The 18,013-nt window shown below is 32.9% G+C and overlaps 3 protein-coding genes across 3 annotated transcripts; all 3 read right to left on the bottom strand.

Annotated features, from left to right (window-relative positions):
- Positions 1 to 492: 492 nt before the first annotated feature.
- LOC114170381 (glycine-rich cell wall structural protein 1-like) lies at positions 493 to 1,362 on the bottom strand. Its single transcript, XM_028055859.1, has 2 exons — positions 1,065 to 1,362; positions 493 to 986 (listed from the first exon to the last, which is right to left on the bottom strand). Exons 1-2 carry the CDS (start codon positions 1,360 to 1,362, stop codon positions 493 to 495), a joined length of 792 nt encoding a protein of 263 aa, XP_027911660.1.
- Positions 1,363 to 5,965: 4,603 nt separating this feature from the next.
- Positions 5,966 to 7,129, bottom strand: LOC114170380 (glycine-rich cell wall structural protein 1-like). The gene has a single exon (XM_028055858.1). It carries the CDS (start codon positions 7,127 to 7,129, stop codon positions 5,966 to 5,968), a length of 1,164 nt encoding a protein of 387 aa, XP_027911659.1.
- A 6,002-nt stretch (positions 7,130 to 13,131) lies between these two features.
- On the bottom strand, positions 13,132 to 17,698 carry LOC114170096 (L-ascorbate oxidase homolog). Its single transcript, XM_028055581.1, has 8 exons — positions 17,178 to 17,698; positions 16,949 to 17,058; positions 15,820 to 16,090; positions 15,211 to 15,313; positions 14,764 to 15,109; positions 14,271 to 14,636; positions 13,891 to 13,969; positions 13,132 to 13,594 (listed from the first exon to the last, which is right to left on the bottom strand). The coding sequence occupies exons 1-8, from the start codon at positions 17,316 to 17,318 to the stop codon at positions 13,394 to 13,396; spliced, it is 1,617 nt and encodes a 538-aa protein (XP_027911382.1). The 5' UTR covers positions 17,319 to 17,698; the 3' UTR covers positions 13,132 to 13,393.
- Positions 17,699 to 18,013: the final 315 nt, after the last annotated feature.

Genomic DNA, 18,013 nt, shown 5'->3' with positions numbered 1-18,013 from the left:
TTTAATGTTAATAACCAACATTGTCATATAAATTCAATAAATATGAAAATAAAATAAATAATAATAAATATAATTTTATTATTACTAAAATAAAATTTTTGTCTTATTTCGGATGATATCACATTGATTTATTTGTTGCCTCTTACTTTACTTAATAATATTCTGATTGTCTTGAAATTCTAATTTGTTAATTAGTCTAAATTTATATTAATCCGAACGTAATCTTTATTCACTAATTAAATAACATTGAGAACGGGCATGTAAGAAGAACAAAACTTTAAGATTCTTTCTGTGGTGTCTCAATGATACAAACAAGCAAAGGCATAGTTAGAAATACAAATTGTGAACTCTTGAATGGACAGTGTCGCTAAGTAACAGGGATCTCCTAATACAATTGTTCAGAAACCTTTGACTCCTTAAAACACTTTATGATAAATAAAACAATATGCATTAACGTTGGATAAGCTCCATAATACCATGCATGCAATAAGCTTAATGTTTACCGCCACCTCCTCCGACACCAACACCAACACCAGAGCCACTACCTTTACCACCTCCAACTCCGATTCCTACTCCAATGCCAATTCCAATACCAATCCCTCCACCACCGCCACGACCTCCTCCTCCTCCTCCTCCTGCACCAAACCCTCCACCATGCCCCGAACCTCCACCTATCCCACCTCCTCCACCTCCACCTCCTCCACCGCCACCTCCCCCTCCTCCACCAATTCCTCCACCCCCTACACCACCTCCTGCTCCAAACCCACCACCATGACCTGAACCTCCACCTATTCCCCCACCTCCACCACTACCACCTCCTCCACCGCCACCAATTCCCCCACCAACACCACCTCCTACGCCAACACCACCACCAAATCCTCCCCCGTGTCCAGAACCTCCACCTAATCCACCACCACCTCCTCCTCCTCCTCCACCCCCTCCACCTCCACCCGCTCCACCACCTATACTTCCACCAACACCACCTCCTGCTCCAAACCCTCCACCGTGTCCAGAGCCACCACCCAATCCACCTCCTCCTCCTCCTCCACCACCTCCGCCGCCACCTCCTCCTCCACCACCGATGCCTCCCCCAGCACCACCACCTACACCTCCTCCAGCTCCAAAACCTCCACCGCGACCTGACCCACCTCCAAGTCCACCTCCTCCCCCGCCACCAAAACCGGCACCGCCGCCAAGACCACCGCCTCCACCACCACGACGGCCCAACCCATCTCCGAATCTTTGTTTGTCAAGCTTCACATCTCCAACAACAACGGTGACAACACTGAAGTGAAGAAGAATGCAGAGAAGAAGAACATTTACGGAAACCCATTTTGAATGGAAATTAGTAGCCACCCCCATAATTGTGTAAACAAGTGATACAAATACACAGGGTTTATGAAATTGGTAGATGATGGTCTTGCAGGATGTGGAGTGCGGTTTATATAGGCTTCGCCCACTACTGAGTTCTACTAATTACTCATCTTCTAAACCGTTGGGGAACTCGCCATAACATTAAACAATCACAAGTGGCAATCATATCGGAGTCAAAAGGCAACGTCAGTGGACTCTTTGCTGTGTCCACACTTCACGCACACCCCTCGTTCAACCATTTTCAACTCAAACATTTATTTTAGGCTGAAATATATTATTCGTTTTCAAATTTTCATAACTTTGTCTGGTTTGATCATCATCTTTTAAATTTTTAAAATAATCCTAATTTTTGTCTAATCCTTTTTACACAAGACAATGATATTTTGATTACTAAATTTTGACAACTTTATCTTATAACATAAGATACCATTTTTTAATTAATTTTGGAATATTAAAAATGGAAAAATGGAAAACCACTCATAAAATAATACATAAGATTAAAGAGAAAATTCTTAAAATTTAATAATAAAAAAACGCTTTCCTTATACATATGTTTTTTAAATGGTTAACAAAGAATGAATAATAACTGTCTTTATGGATTTTCTTTTTTTAATTTTAAAAAAGTTGTTCCCTTGTCAAGTTAGTATTGTGACACATGATAGTGTAAGTGTCACGTATTAAACAAGTATCACTGTCACGTGTCAAGTTAATGTCATTGTCATATGTCAGTATCTTGTGATTTATGTTCAATTCGGTCTTACTTTTTGTTAATTTTGTTCAATTTAATCTAAATTTTTATTATTTTTGTTCAGATAATGAAAGTATGAATATTATCCTTAATTAAAAAAGAATGAAAGAAATATTTAAAATTAATGTGAAACTAAATTAAAAAACAGATTTTTTTTGCATATAATTATATTTTTTATTAAAATTACTTTTTTAATTTATAAGAAACTAAATTAAAAAATGTACTCAATTTTATATTAAAAATAAAAATTATGTCGATAACTTAAAACTGTAATTATTAATAATTAAACTTATTATTCCAAAGTAGATGAAATAATATGCTTTCGAACACGGAAAGAGGAAAATGACATGGTCAACTCTGTGGACGCGGATACAGTTGTCTACCCATCCACCTCCCTGTTCAGAATTAATGAGTTTGTTTGTAGACTTCAATTTTTTAATTTAAATTAAAATTCTTATTTCAATACATTAACATAGATTTTTTTTTTCTATTTAAATTACTGAGTTAAATTTAATTCAACCGAAATGTAGGATAAAAAATTTTAAGAGATAAACTGGACCATCGTTGATTGAAAGCCGTTTGGTATGAAAAAAAATGGTTAAAAATGGTTGCTTTTTAGAAAATTTATTATATAAAGATTTGTATTATCCTTTACTATTGCATATCGAATATTTTGTGGTACAATTGATCTTTACCTCAATCTTGTCATAAGATTGTTCAAATATTACAATAAGTGAATTAATATCATTTGTTTCTTATTTTTAAATAGATAAACTAATAATAATTTTATGCAATAATTTTTAATTGTTATAAAAAAGATAATTAATAACCTTTTTTAAATGTTACAAAATACATAGGCAACAACTTTTTAAATGGTAGTAAATGTATAGGTAACTTTGTTAGAGTGTTAAAAAACATTTAAATTCGCAACATTATTTTGTAATGATAGTAAAGATATTAATCGGTAATAATTTAAAAAATGATACTAATAATATATAAAGATGTTGCTGAAACTTTGTAATAACATGCATTATACACAATATGGGTAAAAATATTACCTTTGCATTAACTTAAAATTGTTTATTAAAATTAGCTTATACATTAGTTATAACATATAAAATGTCAAACAATAATTACATCAATTTTATTGAAACAAAATATAGGAAACTTAATTTGAACTTGTGAAGGTTAGACTTAAAGATCGTTCATGTTAATGACATAAGATTAACTTATTGGGAAAGATGATTGAAGTTAACTTATAGAGAAAGATGATTAGGAATTTGGATTTTTTGTCGGATTTTTTTGTGTTATTTCTTTATTGTGTCTTTATAATACACTAATTATCACTAATTTTGATATTTTAAAATATATTTAAAAGATATTTAAAATACTAACACAATGTACTTTTAATGTTCAGTAGATGACAATACCAAAAAAATCAATAGAGAATCTAGACTCAATGATTAATTATAGTTCAAGAGAGAAAGGATAACTAACACTAACTTCTAGAAATTTTTGGCAAGGAATGTAAATGTGAATAATTTGTAAAAAGGATTAAGTGACCCAACTGAAATTTGAGAAACTAATAAATTATAAAAGGTTAAATTAAATAGAAGAGTCTACAAACTAATAGAGTCTGAACATTAATATAGAGCACTAACTCTCATTATCTTTGGTTAAATCAATTAAGAAGAGAGAATAATTATACATCGTAGTATTTAAATTAATGATATAAAAAAGAAAATAAAGTAATCATCATTAATTTAGTGATTCATTTTTGAAGACTCAATCACCACATCAATTCGTTTAAAAAGAAAAAAAAAAGTCATTGATTTCGTAGTAATAATAACTATAATTTCCCTTTTCGAGCTATTATTGATTGACAAAGTTTTTTAACAAAATTTTTGACAAACTTTTTTATTTAGGTAAAAGTATATTATTTATTATTTTATTTTAATTAAAATAAAAATTTAAGTTTGTTAATTTCATTTTTAGAAATTTTGATAAAAAAAAATTGTTAATAAGTAATTTTCCTTTTCAATATAGAAGAATTTAGATTCCTCGGTTACGATTCCTAGAATCGTAGCCAATTAAAAATAAAAAAGTTATATGTTACGATTTTAAATTGTAGTAAAAATATTGGTTATATATTATGCCCTAATAGATTATAGATATTTAACTGTAATTAACTTGACATATGAATTAATTATAGTTAAATGTCTTTGCTGCAGTTGTTTATGTTAGTGTTGAGTTAGTGAACGCTAATCTTGTTATTTTAAATATTTTTATTTAAGTTAGGTCAACTTAGTAAATGCTAATCACAAAAAAAATTAAAATAAATAAAGTTAATTAGTCTTGGTTCAAAAAATGCTAATCTCTTTTATTTGTAATATTTATATCAATAAAAGTTAATGTTGATTAAGTCAACACAATTATATATTCAAGATTTGTATACATTTTTCATACTGAATATATAGACAGTAGATTAATTTAATCTAATGGTCCAGATTTAAAAATGACAAATCTTCTTTTTTATAATTTTCATTCCTCATTTTCTATATTAATCTCATATCAGAGTCATCTTTCTTTATTTAGATTCATGGATTTTCTTTTTTCACATTCATATCTTTCATCCACATTTGAGAATCATTTTTATTGACTCACATTCTAAATCTTTTCGGACTAATATCTTTCATCCACACATATCTCATCTTCTTTACCTATATTATTCTCCTCGTCTACTTCATTCACATTTTTCTCTTCATCTTCTTCCTTCATTTTCATGTCTTCCACCCATATTCATTTTACTTATACACATTCATTTTTTTCATCAATTATATTTTTTTTCATTTATATATTTGTTAAATATGGAGGTACTGTACAATTTTTTTAATTTAGTGTCATTAGCAGTTAAGCAACATTAGATTAAATAACTTTTAAAATAAAAGTGCATTAATGTTAGGCTCGGCCGATGTTAAATTACTTTAATACAAAAAATAATGACTTATCAACGCTAGTTTGAGTCGATTTTAAAGATCAATGGTAACGAATTAACGTTCATAATTTTAGAGTCTAAATCCGAAGCTAATAATTATTTAACATCAACTTTTGTTTTGTTTATTAGCGATGGGTTTTGGTGGACTCTAAATCCATACTCTCTCGTAATGTTGTGTTAGGACTCTCTGGTCATCGTTAATGACTAATACTTTAATCAGGTTAAAGAATATTTTTAAACCTTATATATGATTTTGTACAACTACAAAATGATGTTTTAACTTGGTGTGTTAGTGTTCCAGTGCAGTATGATTTTTTTTTTCAGTTTGAAATTTATAAACATGGACACATTTTTAAAACACTTAAAGAAATAGACAAATCATATTTGTAAACACTTACACATAAAAACGATTTATTTTAAGGTGGAAATGTACTATGCACAATAAATGGTTGTCCTTCATCAGCCTTTAGTTGTTCTAGAGAGTGGCTCAGTTGGGACAATGCACATAAATTTTGAAACGTGCCCATTCGTAATACTAACTTAATGCATTAATATATTTCTGCTGAATTGACCAAACAACTTCAACAATAGCTTGCTTCATCAAGATAAGGATGGAACTTCTCGGACATATAAATCACAATATTTCATTTCCATGCAAATAAGTATAATTCATCACATTTTTCTGAATCTCAGTGACTTTCACTGGTAAAACACATGTAACTATTGTAATAGGATTCTGCCAAAGCTTTTCACTAAAAACACAAGACAACATGGAATCTATCATAATCCTTACATAAACGCTTTTCTTAAGGAATATCCAAATATTGTTATGCATGCATGCTTAAACCCTAATGTTTACCCCCACCTCCTCCTCCGCCTACACCGGAACCACTGCCGGAACCATGCCCAGCTCCTACCCCAACTCCAATGCCAATTCCAATGCCAAACCCTCCACCGCCGCCATGACCGCCGCCGCCACCTCCGCCTATACCTCCACCGCCGCCATGACCTATACCACCACCTGCGCCAAAGCCTCCGCCATGACCAGAACCTCCTCCTATTCCTCCACCGCCACCTCCTCCAGCACCACCACCACCACCTATTCCTCCTCCTGCACCACCTCCTACACCACCTCCTGCACCAAAGCCCCCACCATGACCTGAACCTCCGCCTATTCCACCCCCTCCTCCACCACCACCACCTCCTCCTCCTCCCGCTCCACCACCAAGACCACCTCCTATACCACCACCAGCACCGAATCCTCCACCATGGCCTGAACCTCCTCCCAAACCACCACCACCCCCACCACCACCTCCTCCTCCTCCCCCTCCACCTGCTCCACCACCTAAGCCTCCACCAACACCACCACCAGCTCCAAACCCTCCACCATGGCCTGATCCACCACCCAATCCTCCCCCACCACCTCCTCCTCCTCCGCCACCACCACCACCACCCCCACCAATGCCTCCTCCTACTCCACCACCTACACCTCCTCCAGCACCAAAACCTCCACCATGACCTCCCCCAGCTCCTCCGCCGCCCCCAAAACCGCCTCCACCACCAAGACCTCCGCCATGACCTCCCCCACCACCAAGGCCTCCGCCATGACCTCCACCACCTCCAAGACCACCACCTCCCCCACCACCAAGACCACCACCTCCCCCGCCACCAAGACCACCACCACCACCAAACCCTCCTCCACCGCCTACTCCACCACCTCTACCACCACCAAGACCTCCACCACCGCCCAGACCTCCACCACCGCCAAGACCTCCACCACCACCAAGACCTCCACCACCGCCAAACCCTCCTCCTCCCCCTAGTCCACCACCACGGCCACGTCGGCCCCTCCAACCCCTGCACCGTGGTCCACGTCCAAATCGACAATCATCTCCATATCTTTGTGGGTGAAGCTTCTGATCACCCAAAACACTGATCACACTCAATTCAAGAACAATGCACATAATAAGAACACTCACGGAAACCCATTTCCTATGGAAATTAGTAGCCATTGCCAAAAAGCAATACACTCACTTTGCTGCTCTGGCACAAATTATGAGTTCGCATTATATAGCCTTTCTCCACTACATCTTCATATTAATGCTGCATGCTATGAACAGTTGGGGAATTCAAACCAACATTTAAACCATGACAAGTGGAACTGAAATATCAACTCCAAAGCCAACGTGGACTTTAATTCTGCATATATAGATATTTTAATCTTACACATTGTATCTTCACAGTTCCTTTCTACAATTTTTTTATATACGATATAAAAAGAAGAAAGATAACCATTCAATAAAACACCGTGTTTATGATAAAAATATTAAAACTAAAATTCTTTAAGTTCTGTTTGTACTATAGTTTACAAGAGATCGTTACAACATAAAATTTATTCACTATTAGCATTGTATTGGTCAGCTATTTTTCAACAAAAATTAAACTATTAATTGTGTACACATTTTAAAGTACTACACTAAAATTTATTATATATATATATATATATATATATATAATATATTAATATTTCATACTATAATGATTTTATTTGTTAATGTGCATACGTATCATACATTTTAGTATAAACTCACAATGTCTCTATTAATAGTGTATTTTCTCATCGTAAAAAAAGTTTACACTAATTTTGGTGTAAAACGAACTAATCCTCGCATCCAATATATAACTATTAAAATTCATATTAATTTAGTCCTATTTTAATATAATTATTTCAAATTTATATTTATATTTGTTAGATTTTAAGTTAAATTTATTTAATTGAATTTGGATTAAATAATATTTAAGAGATTAAAAGTCTAAAATCAAGATAAATTATGTTAAATGCAGGTTATAAAAATGTAAGTAATTCGATATTAAAGTAAGCAAGAACGGAATTGGTTGAACTTTCACATAGGGTCGAGTTTGGTTGGACATAACTCATGTAAGTTTACTTCTAACAGATAAATTATGTTAAATTCAGGTTATAAAAATGTAAGTAATTTGATATTAAAGTAAGCAAGAACGGAATTGGTTGAACTTTCACATAGGGTCGAGTTTGGTTGGACATAACTCATGTAAGTTTACTTCTAACTGAACCCAAAAGAAATTGAATTGAGTCATACCAAAGTTAAGTTAGGATAGGACAAACCTAAGTTGAGTTCGATCGGATCAAACTTAGTCTTGTGGCTCAACAATGGTTGGGCTAGGTCGAATTCAGGTTCCACATGACTAATTCAGCACAATCCGACTTTATCATTTAAAATTCATATCTGACCATTTCAAAGATCAGATTAGTCGGTTTCGAATAATATCATATACGAGTACCTCTGGATGGATAATAGGTTATCCAGATTTTATGTTACAAAGAAGAAAATGTGTCACCAACCAGAGATGAACACATCACTCATCGACATTCAACAAACACAACCACTGTTAGAGTTACAAAACGACGTTTGAATCCACCGCACCAGCAACCTAGGCAACCACTGCGACGACGTAGATCAAACCTCCACCCCCCCCCCCTACGCAGCCACTGCAATGACACAAATTTAACCTCCAATCACGAAACACCTTTTATGCAGAACGAGAAAGAGAAGACACTATCGAAGATAGATGTTGAAGGAAGTTCTAGAGATGGAGCCGCTAGTGGTGTTGCAGAACTAGGGTTGACATTAAAATTTTTTATTTTATACTTATTCTCCCAATGGGGAATCTGAGGTGCACAATGGTTGCAACTCGTCTTCTTCGTCAGATGTTTTTGCAAAGGGATACTTTTTCTCTATAGTCGTGCCTTTCTCGATCCTTTTTCTTGTCCCCCATTTGGAGAGTAGCCGCTTACTTATATATAGGTCTCCAACTCGTCCTTGCTTTAGTTTTCTAGGATCACGATAGGTGGGTGACATGTGCTGAGGTTATCTCGACCTCTACGAGAATTTGGTTATGTGATCGTTTAGCCGTTATTCTGGGAAGAGGATATGGGCTGCAAGTTTATGAATTGGGTCTTCATCTATACACATAGGTCGACTTCAGATCCGACCCAACACATCTATGGACGTAGGTCGACTTTAGATCGGACCCCGCACATTTGTGCATGTAGGTCGGTTGTGGTCTAGTCACCAGGGTGTACAATACTCAAATCACGAATCAAGTCGAATATTCATGGGTTTTTAATTTAAACTTTGTACCTAACCATTTAAACCCGCTTTAATCCAAATATTTTTATTTAAATAACCCAAATTCGTATAACCCGGCCCATACCCCTATTTTTCCATTCGAGTGCAATGGTTTCTGACAGGTTGGAGTTTTCTGCTTAGTCCTACTTAGCCTTAAATTAAGTTAGGTCTAAGTCAAACTAAGCTAAGTTATACCTAGGTTAGTCTTAGCCATGTCAGATCCAAGTCAAGTACACTTAGAAGAACCATAGCAAATTGTTTTGATTGGACTAAGGTCAGGTTGGACTAAGTTGGGCACACTACTAAAAAATCACATATTTTTTGTCAATTTTCTTTTAGAATTTTTTTATTAGAGAACACTTGCAAATTTTGTTAAAAATAATAATTTGCAATAATTTCCTACCATTTATTTTTTGAACACACAAATGTTTTTCACAAAAAAAAAATTATAAAAAATACTTATAAATTTTATAATTTTGTAGAAAATAATTACTCACAGAAAAATTATCTACCAATTAAAATTTGTAAGAAAAACAAAAAGAATAATTTTTTTGCAAAATTTTATAACAAATTTAGAAAAAAACACAATATATATATATATATATATATATTATTTAACTAATAACTCATTACTCTTACTGTGCAGTATTTCCACTGAGGATATATAGTTCTAGAAAAATATTTAATGCATTATTTGTCTAAAATATCACATAAAACGTAACAAACAGAAACAGTATAATAAAAGAAACCTTTTTTTTTCTTTATTTATTTATTGTTTAATTCATATCCGTAGCAGTATTGGTAGTGAGTGATAAAGAAGGATGATATGAATGTTTTGGTTTGATAGACACGGAAAACTATCGGTCAACTCCACCGACGCGGATAGTCTTAGCTACCAATCTACCTCTCTGCGTAAAATTAAATTCCTTCTTTCTTATTTCAATTTCAAAGAAAATTGGTGTCTGACAACTCACAAATTCTGACAAATCTGAATGGGCAGTCATGGAAAAAGATAAATTTGCAAGACGAAGTAATGACAAGTCTCCGTTGACTCCTGTTGTTGCATGCACTCTTCATTGCAAGAGCCCATTTTGGATTAAATAATATTTTTTGTTTCTATCCAATCCGAACACCACCTTACTTTCACATTATCTTAAACATGGAATTACTTTTAAACTACTTGGAAATTAGATACTTAGTTAATTAATAAGTTAATTACTTGATACATGTATTATCCATTTGGATCTTAGAGCTTTTGTAACGATTTTGTTTTCAAAATATGTTTCCAAAACTTAAAAGATAAAAAATTATTTAAACTACCTTTAATTTGGAATAGAAATAATAAAATAGGTCAATCTGACTTATCATTAGTCTGCCAAACAAAAATATACCACTAATAATAACCAATTGTGTAAAAGATGGGCTGATCAGCCGGATCGGGCTAACCCATCACACTTTTTTAATTTTTAATTTTTTAAAATTTATTTATATATGTATAAATGAATATTAAAAACATATTTAATGATATCATTTATTTTATAAACTTTTAATTGAGTAGTTAATATTTTTAATTAGATAAATTAAAATAATTATTACATTCACATTTTAAATTACTCAATTATAATTAATAGTTAAAATTTAATTTGTAAGTATTAATGATTTAAATTATAATACTATTATATATTTAAACCTTTAAAAAACATGGTATCGAAAAGCTAATCTTTTAAATTAGTTTTTATTTTAACTTTTAATTATAAAAAAAATAAGTCAACATATTGGCCTATATTAACCCGTATTTTGGTTTGTTAAATTGACAGGTTAGACAGATAAGACCAAAACGAGTTGACGAGTTAAAATTTTAAACTCGGTCAGTCTCATCTTGGACGAACTGACGGGCTGACTTGTCCAGCCCAGCCATTTTGCCACCCCTAATTTGGACTCCTAAGTAGTTTGAGACAATTCGGTGTACTGATATACTCAATAGTCACACATCTTTCAGGAGTCAAGATCAAAGATTTTAAATATGTCTTCTTCCTCTAATCTTCTGAGACATCTTTCAAGCACAAAATTGTAACAGAAACTTTAAACTCCAAAGTGAATAATACCTTGAATATGATGGTCGACCCTTACAATATTATCTCAACAAATTTGAAGTTGTAACAGTAAAGGTTAAATTCCTAATTTGATCATCTAATTTTCATGAATAATTCAATTACATCCCTCGATTTTATATTTCATTCAATTTTGTCATCTAATTGAAAATTTTATAAGAATTAAAGGACTAAAAGAGTATTTTAACCGATATTAAATAAACATTAATACATTAGAAGTTGTAAAAAAATTAAAAATTAAATATGTTTTTAGTCTTAAAACTTCAAAACGTGTCAAACCGTATAAAAAACACAAATGTAAAACCATTTGACACCTGAAAAAAAATTAATAAAATTAGATTGAAAATATTCATTCATTTTAAAAATTTGGACAAAAATATATCAAAATTAGAGACCATAAAAAATTCAATTTCCCATAAAGGTTTAAGGACTAAAAATATATTCAACCTAAATTTAAAAAATAAAAAATTTTAAATTTTTTAAGATAAATACAAATTTAATTTAACGAACTGTTACATCAATTTGTTTAAATAAAAATACTTGTACAGATAAAAAAAAACTTAATATTTTTATAAAGAAAATAAAAATTATTAAAAGATTTGATAAAGAAAAGTAATTAATTTTAAAAATATAAAATTATAATTACATAATAATATATTTTTATTTTAAAAATATAAATTTTATCTATATAATAAAACTTATATAATTATATTTTATGTCATTTTATTACTAAATAATTTATCACCAACCAACCTACCAAATAGTTCTACTTTAATAAATTTAACTTATTAGGTCAACTCAGAATTTATGAACAAAAAATTTCTAATTAAAAACTAACTTACCACTTATCAATTAATTTATTACTTGCCAAAGAGCCCTTTATTTATATACTTAGTTCAATTTATATACTTTATGAAATGATTTTAAATAAAATGCTTTTTAATAAAATAAATATATTTTTTTATCTTTTCATGTGCTTTAAAATTTTTCCTTTTAAGGAAGAAGACGTATTTATTTCTTATATAAGTAATTTTAAAAAATATTTCTTAGAAACTCTTATTTTAAATTTTATCAATCTTAAACTTGAACAAAATAATATATAATTGAGGATAACTTTGACACCAAAAATGTGTTTTGTAAACTAAATTATACTTATGCATACATTGTAAGATTAAAGATAAACCCGTAATCTCGACCCGACCCGTAAATTCGAATCAGAAATACGTTTAAAAGTAACTCTTTTTTAAAAGTAACTCTTTGACAAAATACGGATGATTATGAATTATGAATCGATATCATAATTTTAAAAATTCGATGCTAAGCTTTCGTTACAAGATATAATCATTCATAAACATAGTTATCTTTGCAAAATATTTCACCAGAAAAACAACAAAAAAAGAGTAGTTAAAAAAGATTAAATTATTTTCATATAACTTACTTTCATAAGTAATCTTTAAAAGTTAATGATATAAATCAGGAACAATCCATCCTTTTTTATAAGTTGTTTCTATAATCTCTCTCTATTGTCCTTTTCGATTTTTATTTTTTTGTGTTCACAATCCATTATAGTTTATTCATTGTTTTTATTATCTTCAGTTTGTTCGAATCTGTTTGCTGATGAAACATAATTTTAACCAGAACTTACTTTTTCTTCTTAGAAAACACACACACAAACAAATCCTATGTTAATATAAGCAACTAACTACTACACCACCAACAATAACAACAATCTCATTTCCATGACACATTAAAATTAGGTCCCTTGAACCTATTTAAATAAATAGTATAAATAAGAATATCATAATCCAAATACAGATATGATCTTATAGCTGAATTTGGACATAACATCATGAATAGGAGAAGGACATGAACAACCTATAATTCTATAATCTATAGCATCATCACAACATGAATGGTACAATAGAATATTGGCTTGAGTTAAGCCTTGAATGGAAATGAATGACACTGTTCAACAAAAATCTCCATAGTTGTAGCATTAGTAGTGACCCACAGCTTTGCCACACCTCAGAGCATTACTTGGAATTGGATACTCATCTCTCCATGAATTTGCAGGGGAATAAACCCTCAGATAAAATTGCTGACCCAAATACTGATGAACCCAATTCTCAGATCTCACATTCCACATTCCCACATTGTCCAAAGGCATGTAAAGTGCAGTCCATGACTTGGGATAAACCTGTCAATCCAAACAATGCTAAAAGTTGATATTTTTCAATAATCATGCCAATGAAAGTGACATTTGATTTGACAAAGGCTTCTCCCATAAACAATAATAGTTTCATTTGAAAAACTTCTCCAATGAAATGAAACTTTTTCACAAGACTCAAAAAAGTTTTTTACCCTGTTAGTCAATCAGAAATCACTGCATGATTAGAGAATTACTTTAAAAGTAAATTCTGATATGATTTCTGATATAAGGAAAATCACATATTCAGAGTTATATCACAAGGGATAACAAACATGATTGATTACCTGAACTGTGGAACGAGAAATTGTATCTCTTAAATTGTAACTAAGCCTGCTTGCTTGTGACCATAGCCCTCCATCCATTCTGCTCGTTCCAATGCAAGATATATTATTATAAGTTGTAAATTTTTGTATGTTCAATGGAAGAAAACAAAGAACTCAGAATTTTGAGAGATACAATACATGTTACTACAAGATGGTGAAAGCAAAAACCATTGATATCAATTGAATGAAAAAAGTGGTATAAATGAGTGTGCTACATGGATCATATATAAAGCTTATTGAACTATAGCAGTAACTAATCAGAAACCAAGTAGAATCAAGAGGGGTAACACTGAAGTTCAGTATCAAATTTGAAGCACAAAGGAATGGTTACGTGATCTTACCCTACTACAAAGAAGCTGTGGCCGTCAATGTGCCAAGATTCCACAGTGTCTTCAGTATTCTCAAACACAACCTCCAGAAAGCCACGAAAATCGGCTTCCATGACAGAAGTTTGAAGGTAACCACCACCACCAGTGGGGTTGTCAGAGATACTTCCAAGAGAGAACACCCCTTGGATCTTGTAGTAATCAGCCAGTTTAAGTGGTGTATCAGAAGGTATGAAGGAGACACTATTCACAGCATATCTCTGTTTGCCATTGATAACTGGAGCAGAATTTTGAAGTCTAATTGTACGAGTTGTGTTTATCAGACCATAATGGTATGATCCTTGTGGATTAGGCCTTGGTCCACTTGCTGTCAAATTCCTCCTGATTTAATCATATATATGTAGTAAGTATGGTAGTACTGTGTTATAGAATATATCTAGTTAATGGAGAAGAAGATGAAAATGTACAATAACATGTATCATTTGGGTTTTGAATATGAAATAAATACCTAAGAGAGCGAGCTTGGTTTAAAGACCAATCAACTTGAATAGTTGGTCCCCAAGGAAAAAGGCCTGTAACACTTCCTCCAGAGTTACTGTAACGAAAAATGGAGGTTGCATTCAACACTTGAGAGGTAAATCGTGTTGTGACAACTATAAGGTAGTCTTGGGGTGGTTGATCAGCTGTAACCAACACAGAGTAAGTCTGCCCCAGATGAACATCAAGTGAATCATAAATGTTCTGGAGAGTGTGGGTCCCTTCCACCTCAACAATTGTCATTTTGTGACCTTGGATTCTGAAATTGATTGAAGTTGTGAGACCCACGTTTGAAATCCTGAATCTGTATGTCTTGCCTGTCCAAAAATCAAACACCTCATAATTTAACATAAAATTATCCAACATATGCAATGTTATCAGCTTTCATGTAAACAACTTGCTTAAAGTTCTTGTATACCTTGATCAACTGTGAAAGTGTAGGCATTGGAACCACGTCCATTGATGATAAGTCCATCAGGGAAGGGAAGGTCACTTCCACCATCTAAAATTGCCCTCAAATCCTGCAAGAATAAACACAATTTTGCTGATGATTTAGTCTCTTTTGAAACAGGTTTGGCAGTGAACAAATAAAGTCAAATGGTTAAGGACACACAAAAGTCACACCCAGTAGCGTTTATTTGCAAAATCACATCCAGAGCATTTATTAGATGGTGCCAAACCACCAAGTGTTTATTGTTCTCATCAATCTTCACGCAATACATTATTGAGATTTTCAATTTACTAGAGCATTAATAGCATTCAATTACATGTCAGATGAAATTAATCTAGACCATAAATCGAGATAATTTTCCCTGACTCATCAAGACGCTTGCTTAGGATTTCTTGGAAAGTGTAGATTGTTTCTTAGTTATATTACTACTACATAGAATACAAGGACTAATAACATTGGGAATGCAAGCAAGTTGTATAAAGTGAAAAACTAAAATCATATGTACCATTAATTTGAATTAAAATGCTAGCATGCTTAGCCAAATTCATCAACAATAATCCAAAGAAAGCAACTTACTGTATGATTTCTCTTGTACCAGTCTCCGGCCAATATGGTGAAATCTCCGGCCGGAGGAGGGAAAGGCACCGGAATTCCGGGGCGGCTCGCAATTTTGAATCCACCATACCCTCCTGCTGCCTTGTGGAATGCAAGGGAAGGGTAGTAGAAGTAGCTACCAATTTGATCCTTTACTTGAAGAACGTAAGTGAAGTTCTGGCCTGGTGGAATTGGACAATTTGTACCATACACTCCATCCTGCCATGAGTTTCTCCTCTGCAACACTCCATTCCTATACAAAGAAACAAGTAGTATAACACTGAAGTCTCTTCAAATGAATTACACAATTTACATATCACTGAAATTGTAGACATAGCCTTGAGATTACTATCTTCTTAGATATTGATGGGTTTCTTTTTTAGTTCAACCCATATAAAAGATTCTTTTTTTTAATATAAAAGATTCTTTTTTAGTTCAACCAATAAATAAAACATTGACACCACAATGAGTATGAGTTTATTGGTCTTTTTTTCACAAGACTCACATTTGAATTTCTAAAACTTATTTGGTTTTGGCGACTTTACATATCAAACATTGGCAGCTATTTTGGGGGCAAAAGCAAGATTCCATTCATGTATTATAGTCTAACATCAGCAGATTAAATCAGCAATTTAGTATTTTCTAGATCAGACAAGTGTTTATATTTCAATCAGGGGTGTCTATAGTCACTTTTAATTAATTAGATTTTACAAAATGTCTCTGAACAATTATTTGATTTAAGAAAGGGTATTTGAAATGTTACAACAAACATGTGAGAGTGACAATAGAAGCATCTTATGATCTACTGAAACACATAGCAGAAAATCTGTGACAGCTCTAGTCTAATTTTTTTCTTAAATCACCCAGATCTAGCAATTAGCATATAATATATTCCAGTAAACAACACAAACAATGCTCCTAATTCTGCATTACCCCTTTTAAACGACGCCGCAGTATCCAAAAATAGGCTCTCATAATAGTGAAAAATAATAGTGAAAAAGCAGAAGGAAAAGGAAACGTTTGTTCCTTCAACTTCTTTTCTGCCACTGATACTTTCAGAGTGGAGTAAACAAGAACGACACCAGAGAGAGAGAGAGAGAGAGAGACTAACCAAGATAAGAGGAAAGGTTCATCCAAGCTATTGAAAACATTGATAATCAAGTTATCATTGGTCACAGCCTCAATTTGTGGCCCAGGAAATTGCCAGTTTATCAAAATACCCTGCCATTACAATTTTCACACCATATATCAGTATCACTCATAAGAACAAACAACGAATTAAGGAGAGAAACGAAAATAAAAACAGCATCATCAATAACAACAAAAACAACAAAAAGTACCTGTTGTTTAACACCAAGAGGATAAATGTCTCCATATGTGACATTCCAAGTGTAAAACCTATAAGGGTCCTCCCCTCTAGCACATGCCACTAACAACACTGTCAAAAATAAGACACTACACACTCTCATGGAGCACCCCATTTCTTGATTCTTGGTTTTTCTCCTTCCCTCCCTAACCCAAAATGTGGAAATGGAAAAAAAGACAAACTTGCTGCAACTTTGAACCAACCAAGTTCTGTATTTTTTTAACACAGCACCCTCTTTTCCTTTGTGCAAAGGGGTCACAGCCAAGCCAACCCTTTGCCTTTTGCCTTTTGCTTTAGAACTCAGGCTGATATAAAGAGAGATAATGTCGGTAGAAAGAGAGAGAGAAAACCAAAGGATTCTTCAACAGAAGCAATGGATCATTAGGGAACCACCTCTTGCATTTGCATGTGGATGTGTGAAATGCTAGCCAGTGGCATAATTGAGCTGTACCCAACAATGCAGTACCTTTATAATGAGTGTCAGTAGTAACCTCTTCAAACCACGTCCATTCAAATTGACCATAACTAAGTCATTGATGTTAAAAATGTGCACAAAAGAAAAGAAAAAAAATTACCAAATTCCCAGAACTAAAAAATCACTTACCATATTTAATACAAAGCTGCAATGGAAAACCAGTTTACTTTGGTCTGTTAATGATGGAACACAGCTTTAAACTCTAAAATTACACGTTGGCATAACAGCTTGTTCCAATTACAAGGTTTACCTTAATTTTGCTTTAATTGGGATAATCAATGTAAAGAAAAAGTTAACGTTTTTTAAGTTGTAGTAAATGATATGTGAGGGACGAA

This window comes from Vigna unguiculata, chromosome 11, assembly GCF_004118075.2.
Source record: "Vigna unguiculata cultivar IT97K-499-35 chromosome 11, ASM411807v1, whole genome shotgun sequence".
Classification (NCBI taxonomy): domain Eukaryota; kingdom Viridiplantae; phylum Streptophyta; class Magnoliopsida; order Fabales; family Fabaceae; genus Vigna; species Vigna unguiculata.
Note: the sequence above shows the minus strand (reverse complement) of the source record. Positions and strands in the feature narration are given on the sequence as shown.

Bases quoted from the DNA above. Each gene is read 5' to 3' on its own strand.
- LOC114170380 (XM_028055858.1), bottom strand. From the start codon at position 7,129: ATGGCTACTAATTTCCATAGGAAATGGGTTTCCGTGAGTGTTCTTATT.
- LOC114170381 (XM_028055859.1), bottom strand. From the start codon at position 1,362: ATGGGGGTGGCTACTAATTTCCATTCAAAATGGGTTTCCGTAAATGTT. The intron at 987-1,064 runs GTGGCGGCGGAG...GGTTTGGAGCAG, and splicing joins CATCGGTGGTGGAGGAGGAG to GAGGTGGTGTTGGTGGAAGT.
- LOC114170096 (XM_028055581.1), bottom strand. From the start codon at position 17,318: ATGGGGTGCTCCATGAGAGTGTGTAGTGTCTTATTTTTGACAGTGTTG. The intron at 15,110-15,210 runs GTATACAAGAAC...ATTTTTGGACAG, and splicing joins CACTTTCACAGTTGATCAAG to GCAAGACATACAGATTCAGG. The intron at 13,595-13,890 runs GTAATCAATCAT...TTGGATTGACAG, and splicing joins TTTCTCGTTCCACAGTTCAG to GTTTATCCCAAGTCATGGAC.